This window comes from Sinocyclocheilus anshuiensis, unplaced genomic scaffold (assembly GCF_001515605.1).
Source record: "Sinocyclocheilus anshuiensis isolate Anshui unplaced genomic scaffold, SAMN03320099.WGS_v1.1 scaffold130, whole genome shotgun sequence".
Taxonomy (NCBI): Eukaryota; Metazoa; Chordata; class Actinopteri; order Cypriniformes; family Cyprinidae; genus Sinocyclocheilus; species Sinocyclocheilus anshuiensis.
In genome coordinates, this window is record NW_015544207.1 from 3,512,058 (window position 1) to 3,526,028 (window position 13,971).

Sequence of the window (13,971 nt, forward strand, 5' to 3'; positions counted from 1 at the left end):
GTTTTTTTAACCTTAAACCGCATAAACACATTGCATTACACCAAATACACAAAATAATGTTTTTTTTAGCAACATCAACAACACCCCTTTAACACTTAAAAAAGATGAAATATCTAAATCTTCCAAAATAAGTGCAACAACAACATTCATTCTGTTGTTATTTCATTCCCTGTAGTTGTTATTAGCACTTTCTAATAATCTGACTGTTGCTTTTTAGCGTCTGATGTTCATTTTCCTGCTATTGTCTGGCATAGATGGCCCCGGCCTCTTTAGAGCGTGTCCCTCCCACCTCCCCGAACCCCCCAGCCCTCCCTTCAGCACCAAACACACACACACACACACACACTCTCTCTTCTCTCTCTTTCCTCTCCTTTTCTTCCTCTGCTTGCAGCTTCAGACATCACGCTGTGGATCACCGGATCGGCTTTCACCGTTGACGAAGCAGAGTCCAGCCCGGGGCCATCACACCGCCGCTCACTCAAGCCGGCCTCTGCTCACTCTAGCCCGCTGCGTGTGACGCTGTGAAAGCGAAACTACTTTGTTTGGCCTTCCAAAAGAGGACACGACTAGAAATCAGTGGTTAAGTTGACACTCTCTCTCTTTTCTCTCCTTTTCTTCCTCCGCTTGCAGCTTCAGACATTTGGGGAATCGTGAAACAAGTTGTTCCCGCAAAGAGGCATTGCCAACTTAGTGTAAGTAGACTCTAAATGAACAGAGGAAACAGAAAGAGGCTGTTTCACTAAGAGCCTTGACATTCCTGCCCTCCCGTGTTCACTCCTTCACGTCTTTTGTTGTGGACACCTGGACACCGTGAGACATTATATTATGGACATAGAGACGCTGTAGAGCCCGACACGCTGCATGTACGCTCGACTTGCTGGTAAGTGTCTGTTTTAAGATCCCTCTCTTCTGCTATTGTTTGATTTGACAGGAAGCATCATCAAGAGCGCGCTTCAGGTCTCTAGAACTTTTCCCTCAAGTTTCGACTGAGTTTTGTGACATCTCGGTCCCATCCGAGCCTTTCCTGTCAGGCTTTCTCAGGCTGTCTTTCTTCCCCCGCTGCCTGGGATCATTCGGAGTGCCTCGACTCCGATTACTGGCTTCCTCCTGTTGTTTGTGGGTGCAGGTTTTCTCCTCCGCACACCCACGCTCTAGCGCAGAGGGGAAGGAAAGCGCTGATAAGAGTTTAGGAGTCTCAGGGAGAGTGGCTTTTGTTAGCTGCCTCGGTGTGCGTCTTAAAAGGAGGGGGACTTTTAGCAGCATGCAAGCTGTTTTCTTCACTTGTTTTGTTGTTTGTGGAGGTAACGTCTCTTTTTATGGGTGGAGGGGTGCAAAAATTGAAAACAGACCGACCCTGAGTTGAAGTGAGTCAGACGGCATATGTGCATCTGTGTCAGTCTGGGATAAATGACAGTCCCATGACTTAGAAAAGGCAAAATGAGAGATGTCTCGAGATGTTAGACAAGGGAACTCTCGGGAGGCTTTAAATGGCTTGGATGGGATTTGTAATATTTTGGGTTTGGGAAGCGGAAAGGGAGGATAAAGTGATGGTTGGTGTGTGTGTTCTGGGTGGGTGGAATAAGATTGGATATCTGCTGCCATGCACTCTCTTAAATGTTCTTCAAAGGTTCCTTAGCTGCTTCTTTTCAAGAGTTGACTAAAAGGGTTATTATAAGTTCTTCAGATGACTGTGTTGGCTTGGGTTCTTTAACGCACCAGTAGATCTAAAACGACGCCATCAGGCTGTAAAACCAGGTTTTGCCTACCAAAAGTGACTAGAATTTGTGGACTATGAATCATGTTATTACAATGTAATTAATGCAACATGTAAAATAATTCTGTCTATATAACAATTATAGAATAACTGTCATAAAACCCACCAATCAGTGCTACAAGATACATGTGACAGAATACATTTATAGATTTATAATACATTTAGATGCATATTTCAACAAAAGTCCACACTTGTCTCTGAATGTTTGTGTCAGATATGATTGTGTCAAATACTTAACAAGAGACAAGAGAACTCTCGAGAGGCTTTAAATGGCTTGGACATGATTTGTAATATTTTGGGTTTGGGAAACAGAAAGGGAGGATAAAGTGATGGTGTGTGTTTTCTGAGTGGGTGGAATAACACTGCATATCTGCTGCCATGTATGGCCTTAAAATTTCTTTAAAGGATCCTTTGCTTCTTCTTATCAAGGTCCACTTTTCAAGAGTTGACTAAAAGGGTTATTATAAGTTCTTCAGATGACTGTATTGGTTTTGGGCTCTTTAAAGGTCCCATATTGTCAAAACTGAAATTTCCTGGCTTTTTTTCATGATAACTGAGGTCTAGGTGCTTTGTAACTACCATATACGTTTCAAAACAGTCAGTCCACAGTAAACTGCACACAGCCTGCATAAAGTACCTGTTCTCAGCAGAGCTCCTGAGAGAGCAGCTGTAAAAAATATATTGAGATGGTTTTTGGTACTGATACCGCAAATATATATTTTTAAGGACATCAAAACCTGAAATAAAACTCCAGAAAGGTGTACAATATGTGACCTTTAACGCACCAGTAGATTTAAAAAGGTGTCATCAGGCTATAAAACCAGGTTTTGCCTACTAAAAGTGACTAGAACTGGAATGAGTGATAATTTACCGTATTTTTGCCTCGTCATGGACTAAATAACAAGAAGTTTCTTCATTGAAACTGAAAGATGCATTCATTGAGAGTTTTTCAAGGATTTGATCGTTTTGTGGACATGGCAGAGCCAATGGTGGAGATTTGGGAGGAAATGCCCTCTTCTCACATCCATGAGGAAGTGGCCTTGCGGCCAGCCTTGTGATGCATTTGTCCCTCAGACTGATGTAGACGCCTGTTTCCCAAAAATTTCACGGCTGCTCGCTTTTGTCTATGCGATATGCCCGTTTTAACATCAAAATTGGGAAGTAAACATGTAATATGTTGAAGTCTTTAGTTTTGAACTTTAAAGGGAGAAGCTCTGGTTATGTGTGCTGCAAGTTTCTGCTGAAGTAGTCAATGAATAGCATGTCCTAATCCCTGAAGACCAAACCATGGAAATTTGACATGAATGCAAGACACCCGGTAGCTTCTGAACTAACGTGAAACCCAAGTCAGATTTGCTCTTTGTATGGTCTGTGTTTTCAGAGCGATCAAGCTTGTCTCAAGTGGCCTGAGATTCCCAGGTTTCGAGGGGTATTTATTTACACACGGATTTAAAACCCTCTTCCTCTCATTATCCGCTCTCTGCTGTACCCTTGTCTCTCTGGAGCGCCTGTGCTATTAGTGATAAGACCGAGTAGCGGTAGCTTTTCCTGTCCTGAGCAGGAAGTGTTGCTCTCTGTTCGGCCGCTGGCTTGTCCTGTATCCATCCTCTCATCCACTGGGAATATCACTGTAGTGTTGAGGGCAGCTCTCGGATCATCCAGCTGTTGGCAACCGTACTGAACTGCCCGTCCATCTGGACCGCCACATGCTGCAAACTGATATCGCTCTCTTTGTTTAGGTAGCAAAGATACAATCGGCTTAGGCGTTCACAGACTGTTACTTAAAATAAAACTACAACTATAAAATGGCTGCAAACAGTTTGTTTTGGAATACTTTGCATAAAATGTCCATACTTCCTGACAGATACTGTATGAAATATGTGTCTTGAGAAATCAAATGTAAACAGCAAATGAGAATCTGACACATGTTAGCCAATCAGAAAGCTTGAAGGCCAGTGGCATAAGTTTGGGGCAGGGTTTGTGTTCAAACAATGACAAACAAATATGCTGCTAAGGTATTCTAGGTGAGAGTTCATGTGTTGCCAAATGGTGGCTAGGGTGTTCAGTGTTGTGAAGGCATCACTAAATATTTGCTAGGGAATTGCTAAGTGGCTGTTAGGCTGTTCTGGATGGTTGCTAGGTGTTCAACATGGATGTTATTGTGTTGTTAAGTGGTTGCTAGATGTTCTGGGTGAATGTTAGGGTGTTGTCAAGTGGTTGCTGGTTGTTCAGGGTGGATATTAATGTGTTGCTAGTTGGTCCTTGTTAAGTGGTTGCTAGGTGCTCTGAGTGGATATTAGGGTGGATGTTAGGGTGTTAAGAGGTTTCTACGTGTTCTGGGTGGATATTAGTGTGTTGCTATGTGGTCATTTTTAAGTGGTTGTTAGATGCTCTGGGTGGATGTTAGGGTGTTGCTAGGTTTTCTGGGTGGATGTAGGGGTGTTGTTAAGTGGTTGCTAGGTGTTCAGGGTGTTTTAAGTGGTTGCTAGGTGTTTTGGGTGGATGTTAGGGTGTTGTCAAGTGGTTGTTAGTTGTTCAGGGTGGTTGTTAGGGAGTTGATAAGTGGTTACTTGGTGCTCTGGGTGGATTTTGGGGTGTTGTTAAGTGGTTGCTAGGTGTTCAGGGTGGATGTTAGGGTGTTTTAAGTGGTTGCTAGGTGATTTGGGTGGATGTTAGGGAGTTGCTAAGTGGTTACTAGGTGTTCTGGGTGGATGTTAAGGAGTTGCTAAGTGGTTACTAGGTGTTCTGGGTGGATGTTAGGGTGTTGTCAAGTGGTTGCTAGGTGTTCTGGGTGGATGTTTGGGTGATGTTAAGTGGTTGCTAAGTGCTCTTGGTGGATGTTAGGGTGTTGTTAAGGGGTTGCTTGGTGTTCTACGTGGATGTTGGGGTGTTGTTAAGTGGTTGCTAGGTGCTCTGGGTGGATGTTAGGGTGTTTTAAGTGGTTGCTAGGTGCTCTGGGTGGATGTTAGGGAGTTGCTAAGTGGTTGCTAGGTGTTCTAGGTGGATGTTGGGGCTGTTGTTAAGTGGTTGCTAGGGGCTCTGGGTTGATGTTGGGGTGTTGTTAAGAGGTTGCTTGGTGTTCTGGGTAGTTGCTTACTGACCTGTTTCAAAAATCTTTCTCCCAAGTCTTTGTCACACTGTTTCACCCTGTTTTCAACATTCAGGCAAAAATGATCAATTTGATTACTGAAAGAAACCCTATGATCAACAGCATTAGTGATGCTTGTCTTAGCAGCACCACTAATTAATCCGGTCAGCCCTGGAAATGGTGACAGGAAACGTGATCTCTCATCATCATGTTCTCCCAGAGGCCGGCTCACATGAAGCCCTGAGGTCAAGAGGGTGAAGAGGTCAGCTGACTGCACATCCTTTCAGACAAAGATCGATCCTTAAAGCACTCCATTCCCAGACACGCAGACACATGTCCACACCATCAACGTCAACAGCCCAAAAGAGCCCATCTGCACGGTTTCATGAGTACTAAACAAACGTGCAAGCGGAGTGATACTATTTTCTCATTACTTTCAGATGAATTTTGATTTCATAAATCCATTTGATAAATGGAATGGAAAGGCATCAGTAGGTGGCACAAAAACTTTTTAACCTTTCAGAACACATCAGCTGCAATCACCCACACAAGCCGCCTGGACATATTGCTGGAATATTTTCTGAGCATGGCATGACAGTGTAGCTCCATACTGAGCAGGATATGCGAAAACTATTTTCGTCCTCGACAATTTTGGGATTATCCACATGAGTGGTTTGTTTATAGCGTCGTGGCGAAGGTTCCTCTCAGATGTGGTCATGTGTTTGATGCCCTCCTCTGGTGACTTCAGTGAACTGAATAAATAGGTAACGTCTATAAATAAGTGCATGGAAAAGCCTCTTGTCTCTGTTATGCTTTCAAACCACAAAATAAGACACCCAGTTTACATGAACTACTCGTCAAGCATGTGGTGGTTTGCCTTCGATCAATTTCCTGTTGAGCATTAGGTGTTTGTTTCCACCTTTCAGCATATGTTGAGTTACACAGGAAGTGCATGCTGAATAATTTCGTGCATTGTGATTGTCATTTTATCCAGTGACCTGGTGACCTTTTGTAATGCAGTAGCATTGGTTTATTCTGTATATTGTGTGCACATATCATTGTATGTGTTGTATTGTTTGCATTTCTCATCTAGCGATTGGTCTGCAATCAAAGGTCAGATATCTCAATATGAATAAACTGAGTTTCTTCACCAAATTGTCAGAGTCTGAGCTAAAACATTTTCAAAGCACTGTACTCTGTGTGTTAAGAGCTGTCTCAGTAGATATTTCATTTTTAACTTAAGGAAATTCTGGAGGAACATCTGAAATAAGTTGAAATCTCTATTAGGCACTTTCCTCTGAGATGTATTACCAAGATACTGTAAGTAATTACATTGCTCATAGGTTCAATTTGTCATAAGCGCAAACTTACTTGTCTGGTAACCATCTCAATGTCAACACCATCTCACACTTTTTCTCTCAATTAGAGGACGTTATTATGTTTTGCGCTTCCTTATCAGTTACTAAACAAATGTCGAACACAGAAGGGAAAAACCTGCCGATGGCAGGCCAAACCTTTCCTGGAAAAACACACATGGAATGGCCAGTTATTAATAAATTATTTCCAGGGAAATCCTTACTGTAGCTTTCTGATTCATGATGAACATGCTGTGAAATCATAACAAACCATGCTTTTATTGCACAGATAGTCTCGTAACGTTAAAGCTACTGTAAGCTTTCAGACCAGGTATGGCTCAAGTTTTCATGTGTAACCGCAGGTCGGTTTTATATGGAAGTCCGCTTCCGCCAGCGGAATAAAAAAAAGGTAATTACATATTTTTTCCTTGTTGATTTCCATTTAATCCGTATCCTCATGTGCAAAGACATCAGAAAAGTATTTTCAAGTTGGACAAACATTCTGGACTGAAAGTCCCTGACATACTTTTGTAAACATTTTTATAAAAGGTTTCATATGCATGGTGTTAAATGCATGTGGAGCTATCAAGTCAAAATTTACACTGTTTTCTTTCTAAATACATGATCCTGGTGTTATTGTGCACAATTCATCAGTACACATTATTCTAAAGATACAAATATATACGTTTTCGTGTAACGTTTCCTGACCGATGGACAAATAACTGCTAAGGCTGCTGTTGTGGGTGATGCAATGTTTCTAAAACCTTGCCAGTAGTTACATTTGGACATTTTGCATTGCAATTAGGATTTGTCAAGATGTGCTCAGGTCTTTTTCACTTGAATATGTATCACATTACAGAAGTAAAATAACTTACATGATTTTTTTTAAATAAAAATATAATATTAAAGGCAGTATTTCTCAGTATCACTACACTGTAAAAAATTATTGTGATTTTAACAGTAAAAGACTGTAAAAATGCTACAGTATAAACCTGTTAACTGGTTAACAGTAAGTTTCCATACTATATTCGGTGAATAAATGTAATTACATGTAATGTGATTTTTCAGTAAAATGCTGTTAAAAATACGTTTTTTGGAAGTGAAAAAGAAAAAGTCATTGTATAATTTACAGTGAAAAACTGTAAAATGACACTCCCAGAATTCCCTGCATGACCCTTCATATTTGATGTATTTTTTTTTTTTGTTGAAATAACGTTTCTTCTTAGTTTTTTCTTATCAGTTGTGTACATTAGGGTTTAATCTTACATCTAATGTTGTTAAATGAATGTTTATTGGCGATAGAACCGAACCACCGCTACGAAACAAGCCGCTCTACGAAACAAGCCGCTCTCGTTAACGATGACCGATGACTCTCAGAACAGGAAGTAATCTGAAGAAAATCAAAGGTAATTAAGTCTGGCCATCCGATCGATGCGGTCAATTTAGTTCTCCTAGACCTAGAGGGAAATGATCCTCTGGAGCCAAGCATACCTCTTGAAAAATCTGACCCTTACAGAAAATAGAAATCGCCTCCTCTGAATAAAATGTGAAGTAATGGGAGCAAATTAATCACAAAATAGAAAATTCTGTTCCGTTTTGCTTTTGAATATTAGAAAGTACCCTTTAAAAAAAAAAAAAAAAAAAATGTGTAAATTCATGGGAGTTTTATTAAAAAGGATTCTGAAGCATGTTTTTAGCTTATGACATATCCTTGTGAAAAAGGCAATAAAATTATTCTAGTGAGCTAATTAAGAGAAAAGGGAAGAGTTTCCTAACCCTCAGGCGCTCATGGGGATCCTGACACTTGCACCAGCTCTTAAATCAGGACTGTGTGTGTGTGTGCGCCTGTGTGTGTGTCTGTCTGTGTGTGTGTGTGTGTGTGTGAGTGCGCGTTTTTGTGACAAATGACATAAATTTGTATAATGACAAAGGTATAACATAGGTATTACAAGGAGAAAGTGACTTTTCAGGACATTACCCCATGTCCCCACTTTTCAAAACGCTTATAAATCACACAGAATGGAGTGTATTGAAAATCTGAAATAGCACAAAGTTTCCTGTAAGGGGTAGGTTTAGGGGTAGGGTTGGTGTAGGGCAATAGAATATACGGTTTGTACAGTATAAAAACCATTAGGCCTATGGGATGTCCCCACTTTTCACAAAAACAAACCTGTGTGTGTGTGTGTGTTTACAGATTCTCTGGTTAGTTGAGCTCTGTTCATTATCATGCTTGTCACTGATGTTGAGGCCCTGCTGCCTTCAGTACTTCAGTATAGAGTCACACAGATGAATGTGTGAATGTTTCACAGCAAGACAGTCAGTCAACCAAGTCACAAGATAAACAACACTGTGAAAAATGATTGTGGTTTTAACCGTAAAAGACTGTTAAATGCTACAGTAAAAACCTGTTAATTGGTTAACAGTAAGTTTCCATACTATGTATGGTGAATAAATGTAATTACAGTAAAATACTGTTAAAATGACTTTTTTTGGAAGTGAAAAACAGTAAAATGACACTCCCAGAATTCCCTGCATGACCCTTCATATTTGATGTATTTTTTTTTTTTGTTGAAATAACGTTTCTTCTTAGTTTTTTCTTATCAGTTGTGTACATTAGGGTTTAATCTTACATCTAATGTTGTTAAATGAATGTTTATTGTATCATTTCAGTATCATGTGTGTCACCATGATGGGGTTTAGTGTTTGTGTGAATGACACTGCGCACCTTCTATATATAAGTATTGGCCTCCTCAGATCGTAGAAAAGCTGTTTGTGATGAGCTTTGGTTCATCATGTGACTTTCTCATCACCACCAGTTTTTGGTGGTTATCAGTGCATTACAATGGTATAAAACAGATATTAACACTTCAGTATGTTGGTTTATTAACATTACATCAGTTAATGAAATATGGTATTTTACTGTGAATTTAAGTTAAGTCTGTAAAACCTAAAACGTTGCTACCATATTTTTTACAGTGAAGTTCTGGCAACCACAGCTGCCGGTATGTTACCGTAAATGTCACAGTTTTTTTTGTTTTTTTTTTTTACAGTGAAGTTAAATTAAATAAACTAAAACTAAAAATGTACAAAATGTAGACATATTTAAATAATAATAATAATAATGACAAAAATCTACAACAAAATTACTAAAACTTTAACTAAATTAAATCAAAAACAGAATTATACTTAAATAATACTGTTTCAGAGAACCATATAGCCAAATTAAAAACCTTATACAGACAAAACAGCTTCAGAATATGTAAATTAATAGCTGTCGAGAATTGAGGAATCTTTTGTTGTTTGTTTGATTGTTTCATCAAGGCTGTCATCATGAATGCACAAGCATGTAGCAAAAATTCAGCTATATTATTATATGACATTTGATTGTCCCCAATTTCTGAATTTTAGAGAATAATAATGATGATGATGATGATTCTTCTTCTTCTTTGGATCTAGAATTCTCAAAGGTGCATCTTAAATTGTAAGTTTAAAAGAAGCAGTGGCACCTGGTTCAAACCCTAAGAATGTAAGCGTGACCTTTCACTGATCTGTTGTTTGGCTTGGCCAACGATTTCAAGCTCTGTCTTTCAATAAAGCAGCTACTAGGTGTTTTTCCTGTGTGTGACCGATTTCAGAACTGAAATACGGTAGGGACGACTTCGCAGTATAACCACTGAAAGGAGCTGATGAGCGTTAGCGAGAGAGAGGACGAGAAAGAGCGAAGACGAGTAGAGACACAGCCCGGGTTTATTTTTAGCCTTTCTTTCCACCTCTTCGGGATTGTTGTTGTTGAAAAAGGTGGGCCCGCTGTCGATTGATGTCAAATGTTGTCAGTGGCGGTACAGCACGTCCACCTCAGAGCTTGCTGGGAAGTACCCCGTGTCGCCTCGAGCTCTTTCACCATCCATATCGCTCCGCAAACTGAAATCTCACTACAGTTTCCACTCGGGAAAGTCTGTGCCTCATAAAGCCATATGAATGCATTTATGGTGACAACTTTTTCCATCATACTTGTTTTTATTTGACTGGTTTTATTAGGGCAAAGAGTGAATTATCTGTGTCTTCTTTCACTATGTTTTCTTATTCTAATGATTTATGGACTCCTTTTATTGTAAATTCCATTTACCACACTTTCTTTGAGTAAAACAAAAAAACGGCCGTTTCCCTGAATTTAGTCTTTTTGTGGAGTTCCTCATTTTAACCTAGAGGTTCCCATATTTATATCTGTCTCGAAGCGTTCTGTAAATCTCTCTAGAGACAATTTTAGGGAATTTAAGAAATTGCGTCTCTCAAAGAAAAACACAATACTTCTTGCTTCCTGAAACCCCATCTGGCAGTTAAAGGAACAGGTCATCAAAAATGAAAATTAGCTGAACATTTACTCACCCTCGGGTTACCCAAGATGTAGATGAGTTTGTTTCTTCATCAGAACACATTTGAAGAAATGTAGCATTACATCTCTTGCTCAGCAATGGATGCTCTGCAGTGAATGGGTGCCGTCAGAACGAGAGCTGATAAAAACATCACAATAATCCACAAGTAATCCACACACCACTCCAGTCCATAAGTTAATGCCTTGTGAAGCGAAAACTGTGTGTTTGTAAGAAACAAATATATCAAGACATTTTTAACCACAAACCATTGTTTCCAGTCCATAATCCATCATATTGCAAGGAATGTCCTAGATTCAATACAAGTTAATAGCATATTTATTAATATCTTAAGTTTATTTGTAACATTAATTCTGATGCAGTGCCTTGCCTCATAGACTTCCATCTTATTTGCATTAATGCCATATCTTTTTCTTTTTTCTTTTTGTAATTCAAAATTGTTTTATATATATGATGTTTTATATATAAATGTTAGTATATAATATTTTACACATAAGAAAGGGACATGATATAACTATCTACAAAGATGGAGCAAACATAGCTGTTCAAAATGACAATTAGTACAAATTTACAGCTCGAATAACACTTTTTTTGTGAAAACGCATAAACAAAAACAAACAAACAAAAAAGTGTTTTCAAATGCTCTAGAATGACTCCCCGCTGACTTACATTGAACGTGCATTATTGTAAGTAAAGGTTTTATTCACTACAGTACAAAAGTCTTGGGTCATTAATATTTTCTAAAAATGGTTTCAAGCCAGTTATTTATATCTTTTGTTGTAGTGTGTCAGTAGGAAATACCAGTTTACATTTCCAAGCATTCATTTTACTATTAACTGTAATAATCCAGTGAGATTTTTGTTTGCTCCACACAGAGATCTGATCTGATCATCATCCAGTCTGTCTGCAATGACATGAAGAAACAGAACAAACTGAGAATATATATATATATGCATGCACAAATGGACTGTTTGAGTGTATGTTTCTTGAAAAGCCCCTCACTCTGTCCGTTCTATGTTTTTTCCATGCTGTAATGTAGTACAGACTGGTGTATTGATGTGCTGGTGGTCTCTGATGTACAGTAGGTGATTTTCACATAAATGGTTTCCAGCAGCAGTAACTGAACTGTGAGCACCGCAGCGATACGCTTTGAGCTGCCCACACTTACCAACATACCCAAAAACACTGGAAAGAGAGCGTGGAAACACTTCATATATGCCTCTCTTCACACCTCATCCTGTTTTTTTTTCTTTCTTTTCTATAGGCATTGTGCTTCATTGTTTACTAAAAAAGAGAGTGCAAGACTGTTGGCCATCATTTCCAAAACCAGAAACCCAGCGCAGTGACCTGTGCGTCACTGATAATGAGTGCATGCGTGTGTTTAAGTGGACACTGTGTTGTGCAACTGCACTCATTAGCTTCAGTGTTTGAGTTAAAGGCTCATGATGTGATAACAGCCTGTTTGAGTATCATCAGAATAAAAGCAGCCACAGCGTGACCTCAGACCTTCATACTATGTTTGCACTTTATTAAAGTGACTGATTACATTTTGGATTACTTTTCTAAATTTCTAACAAATGTTTTTGACTGTTAATCAGTTAATCAGACAGGTTGTGGCCTAAAGCTTTCAGTGATTGGCTGACCAATCAAAAGCATCAGACTAGCATGGCTTTACTAAATGGCCTTTAAATGGCAGATCACATAAAAAAAACAGGCTAAGCAACAAATTAATATTATTCAACATAGCCTAGCTTTTACAGAAAGTATTCAGATGAAACCCCCTTTGTAATCGTTGTCATAAGTAACTGTAACTTAATTACACATTTTTTTCTCAGTAACTGTAACTGATTACACTAACATTTATTTTGTAATTAAATGACATAACATCATTACATGTAACTAGTTACTCCCCACAGTACTTTAATAATAATGATTAACCTAGCTACAATGTTCATTGTTGTACTGAATCACTAAAAGTATTTACACATTGTGTAATATACATAAAGAGACAGAGAGGGAGAGATAGGCTGAATTTATTTGATCCAAAACTCAGTAAAAACCGTAACATTGTGAAATATTATTACAATTTAAAATAACAGTTTTCTATTTGAATATATTTTAAAATGTAATTTATTCCTGTGATTAAAGCTGAATTTTCAGCATCATTACTCCAGTCTTCAGTGTCACATTATCCTTCAGAAATCATTCTGATCTGCTGCTCAACAAACATTTATTATTGTGTTGTTAAAAGTTGTGCTGCGTAATATTTTTGTGGAAACCTTAATCTTTTTTTTTCATTTTATTTTATTTTAAATGTATTTATGTACTGTCACTGATTTTTACTGATTTTGGTCATTTAAATGCTGAATAAAATTGTTAATTTGTTTTTTTAATTTGAACATAGTTTGCATACATCTTTTTATAGTATTACACACACACACATATATATATATATATATATATATATGAAATAACTGAAATATTCAGTAATCTTTAATCAGCACTTCACTGTATTACTGTTTATATTTCCAAATAAATAAATACATTTCATAATCTATATATAATGTGCATATCAACAATAATAACAGTTTAGAAAAACAAACAGGATTTGCAACTTAGCTAGTTATGAGAAAATACAAATCAGACACTACACAAAACAGGGTGTGAAAGGGTGTGAAATTAAACCACTCCTGTATATTTGCAGGCACAGTTACTGCCAAATAAACCCGGCCAAATGAACGATTATGAAGCTCTTAAAGAGACAGTTCACCAAAAATGATAGCTTAATGTGATGACTGCAGTTTTTATTGTTGTTCACTGAAAAACTTATTCACACTTCCACTGTGATCACTATGAAGCGTCATTGTATGGAAAAGAGCGGTGTGAAGATTTGTCTCCTATTGTGTATGAAAGGAAAAGTCATACTGGTTTGAAATGACATACGAGTGAGTAAATGATGGCAGAAGTTTCATTTCAGTGTGAATTTTCTCTTTGAAGACTCTGATTAAGGTACAAGTCTATTAACAGAACCACAAAGATTGGCATTTTATGTAAAATGCACATGACAGCGGTAAAATCTCGTCACGTGGCTCCTCGTGGCAAGTGGTGTTTGTGTGAATCACCACTGCATTCATTATGAATGAAAAGATTCCCCAACTCTATGCTTAACCTTTACCACTTCTCCCATGCATGGTTTTTTTGCAGGGCTTGCAAAGAAAAAGAAAAAAAAAAACGTGTCAGGTTTCAATGCACCTGAGGAAAAACCAATAAAGCAGAAATAACTGAACTGAAATCAGTTCCAAATCCTAAAATTCCAAGATCTTGAATCCCTTCCAAGATTCTTGGAATTCTGCTCCTCCCACG

At 38.3% G+C, this 13,971-nt stretch overlaps 1 protein-coding gene across 1 annotated transcript in view; it reads left to right on the forward strand.

Moving 5' to 3' along the window:
* The first annotated feature begins 629 nt into the window (after window positions 1-629).
* Window positions 630-13,971, forward strand: part of LOC107696948 (histone deacetylase 7-like) — a 99,905-nt gene continuing 86,563 nt past the window's right edge. The window contains exon 1 of the mRNA XM_016497520.1: window positions 630-880. Coding sequence (XP_016353006.1) covers window positions 862-880 — 19 coding nt within the window. The 5' untranslated portion in view covers window positions 630-861. The remainder of the gene's footprint in view (window positions 881-13,971) is intronic.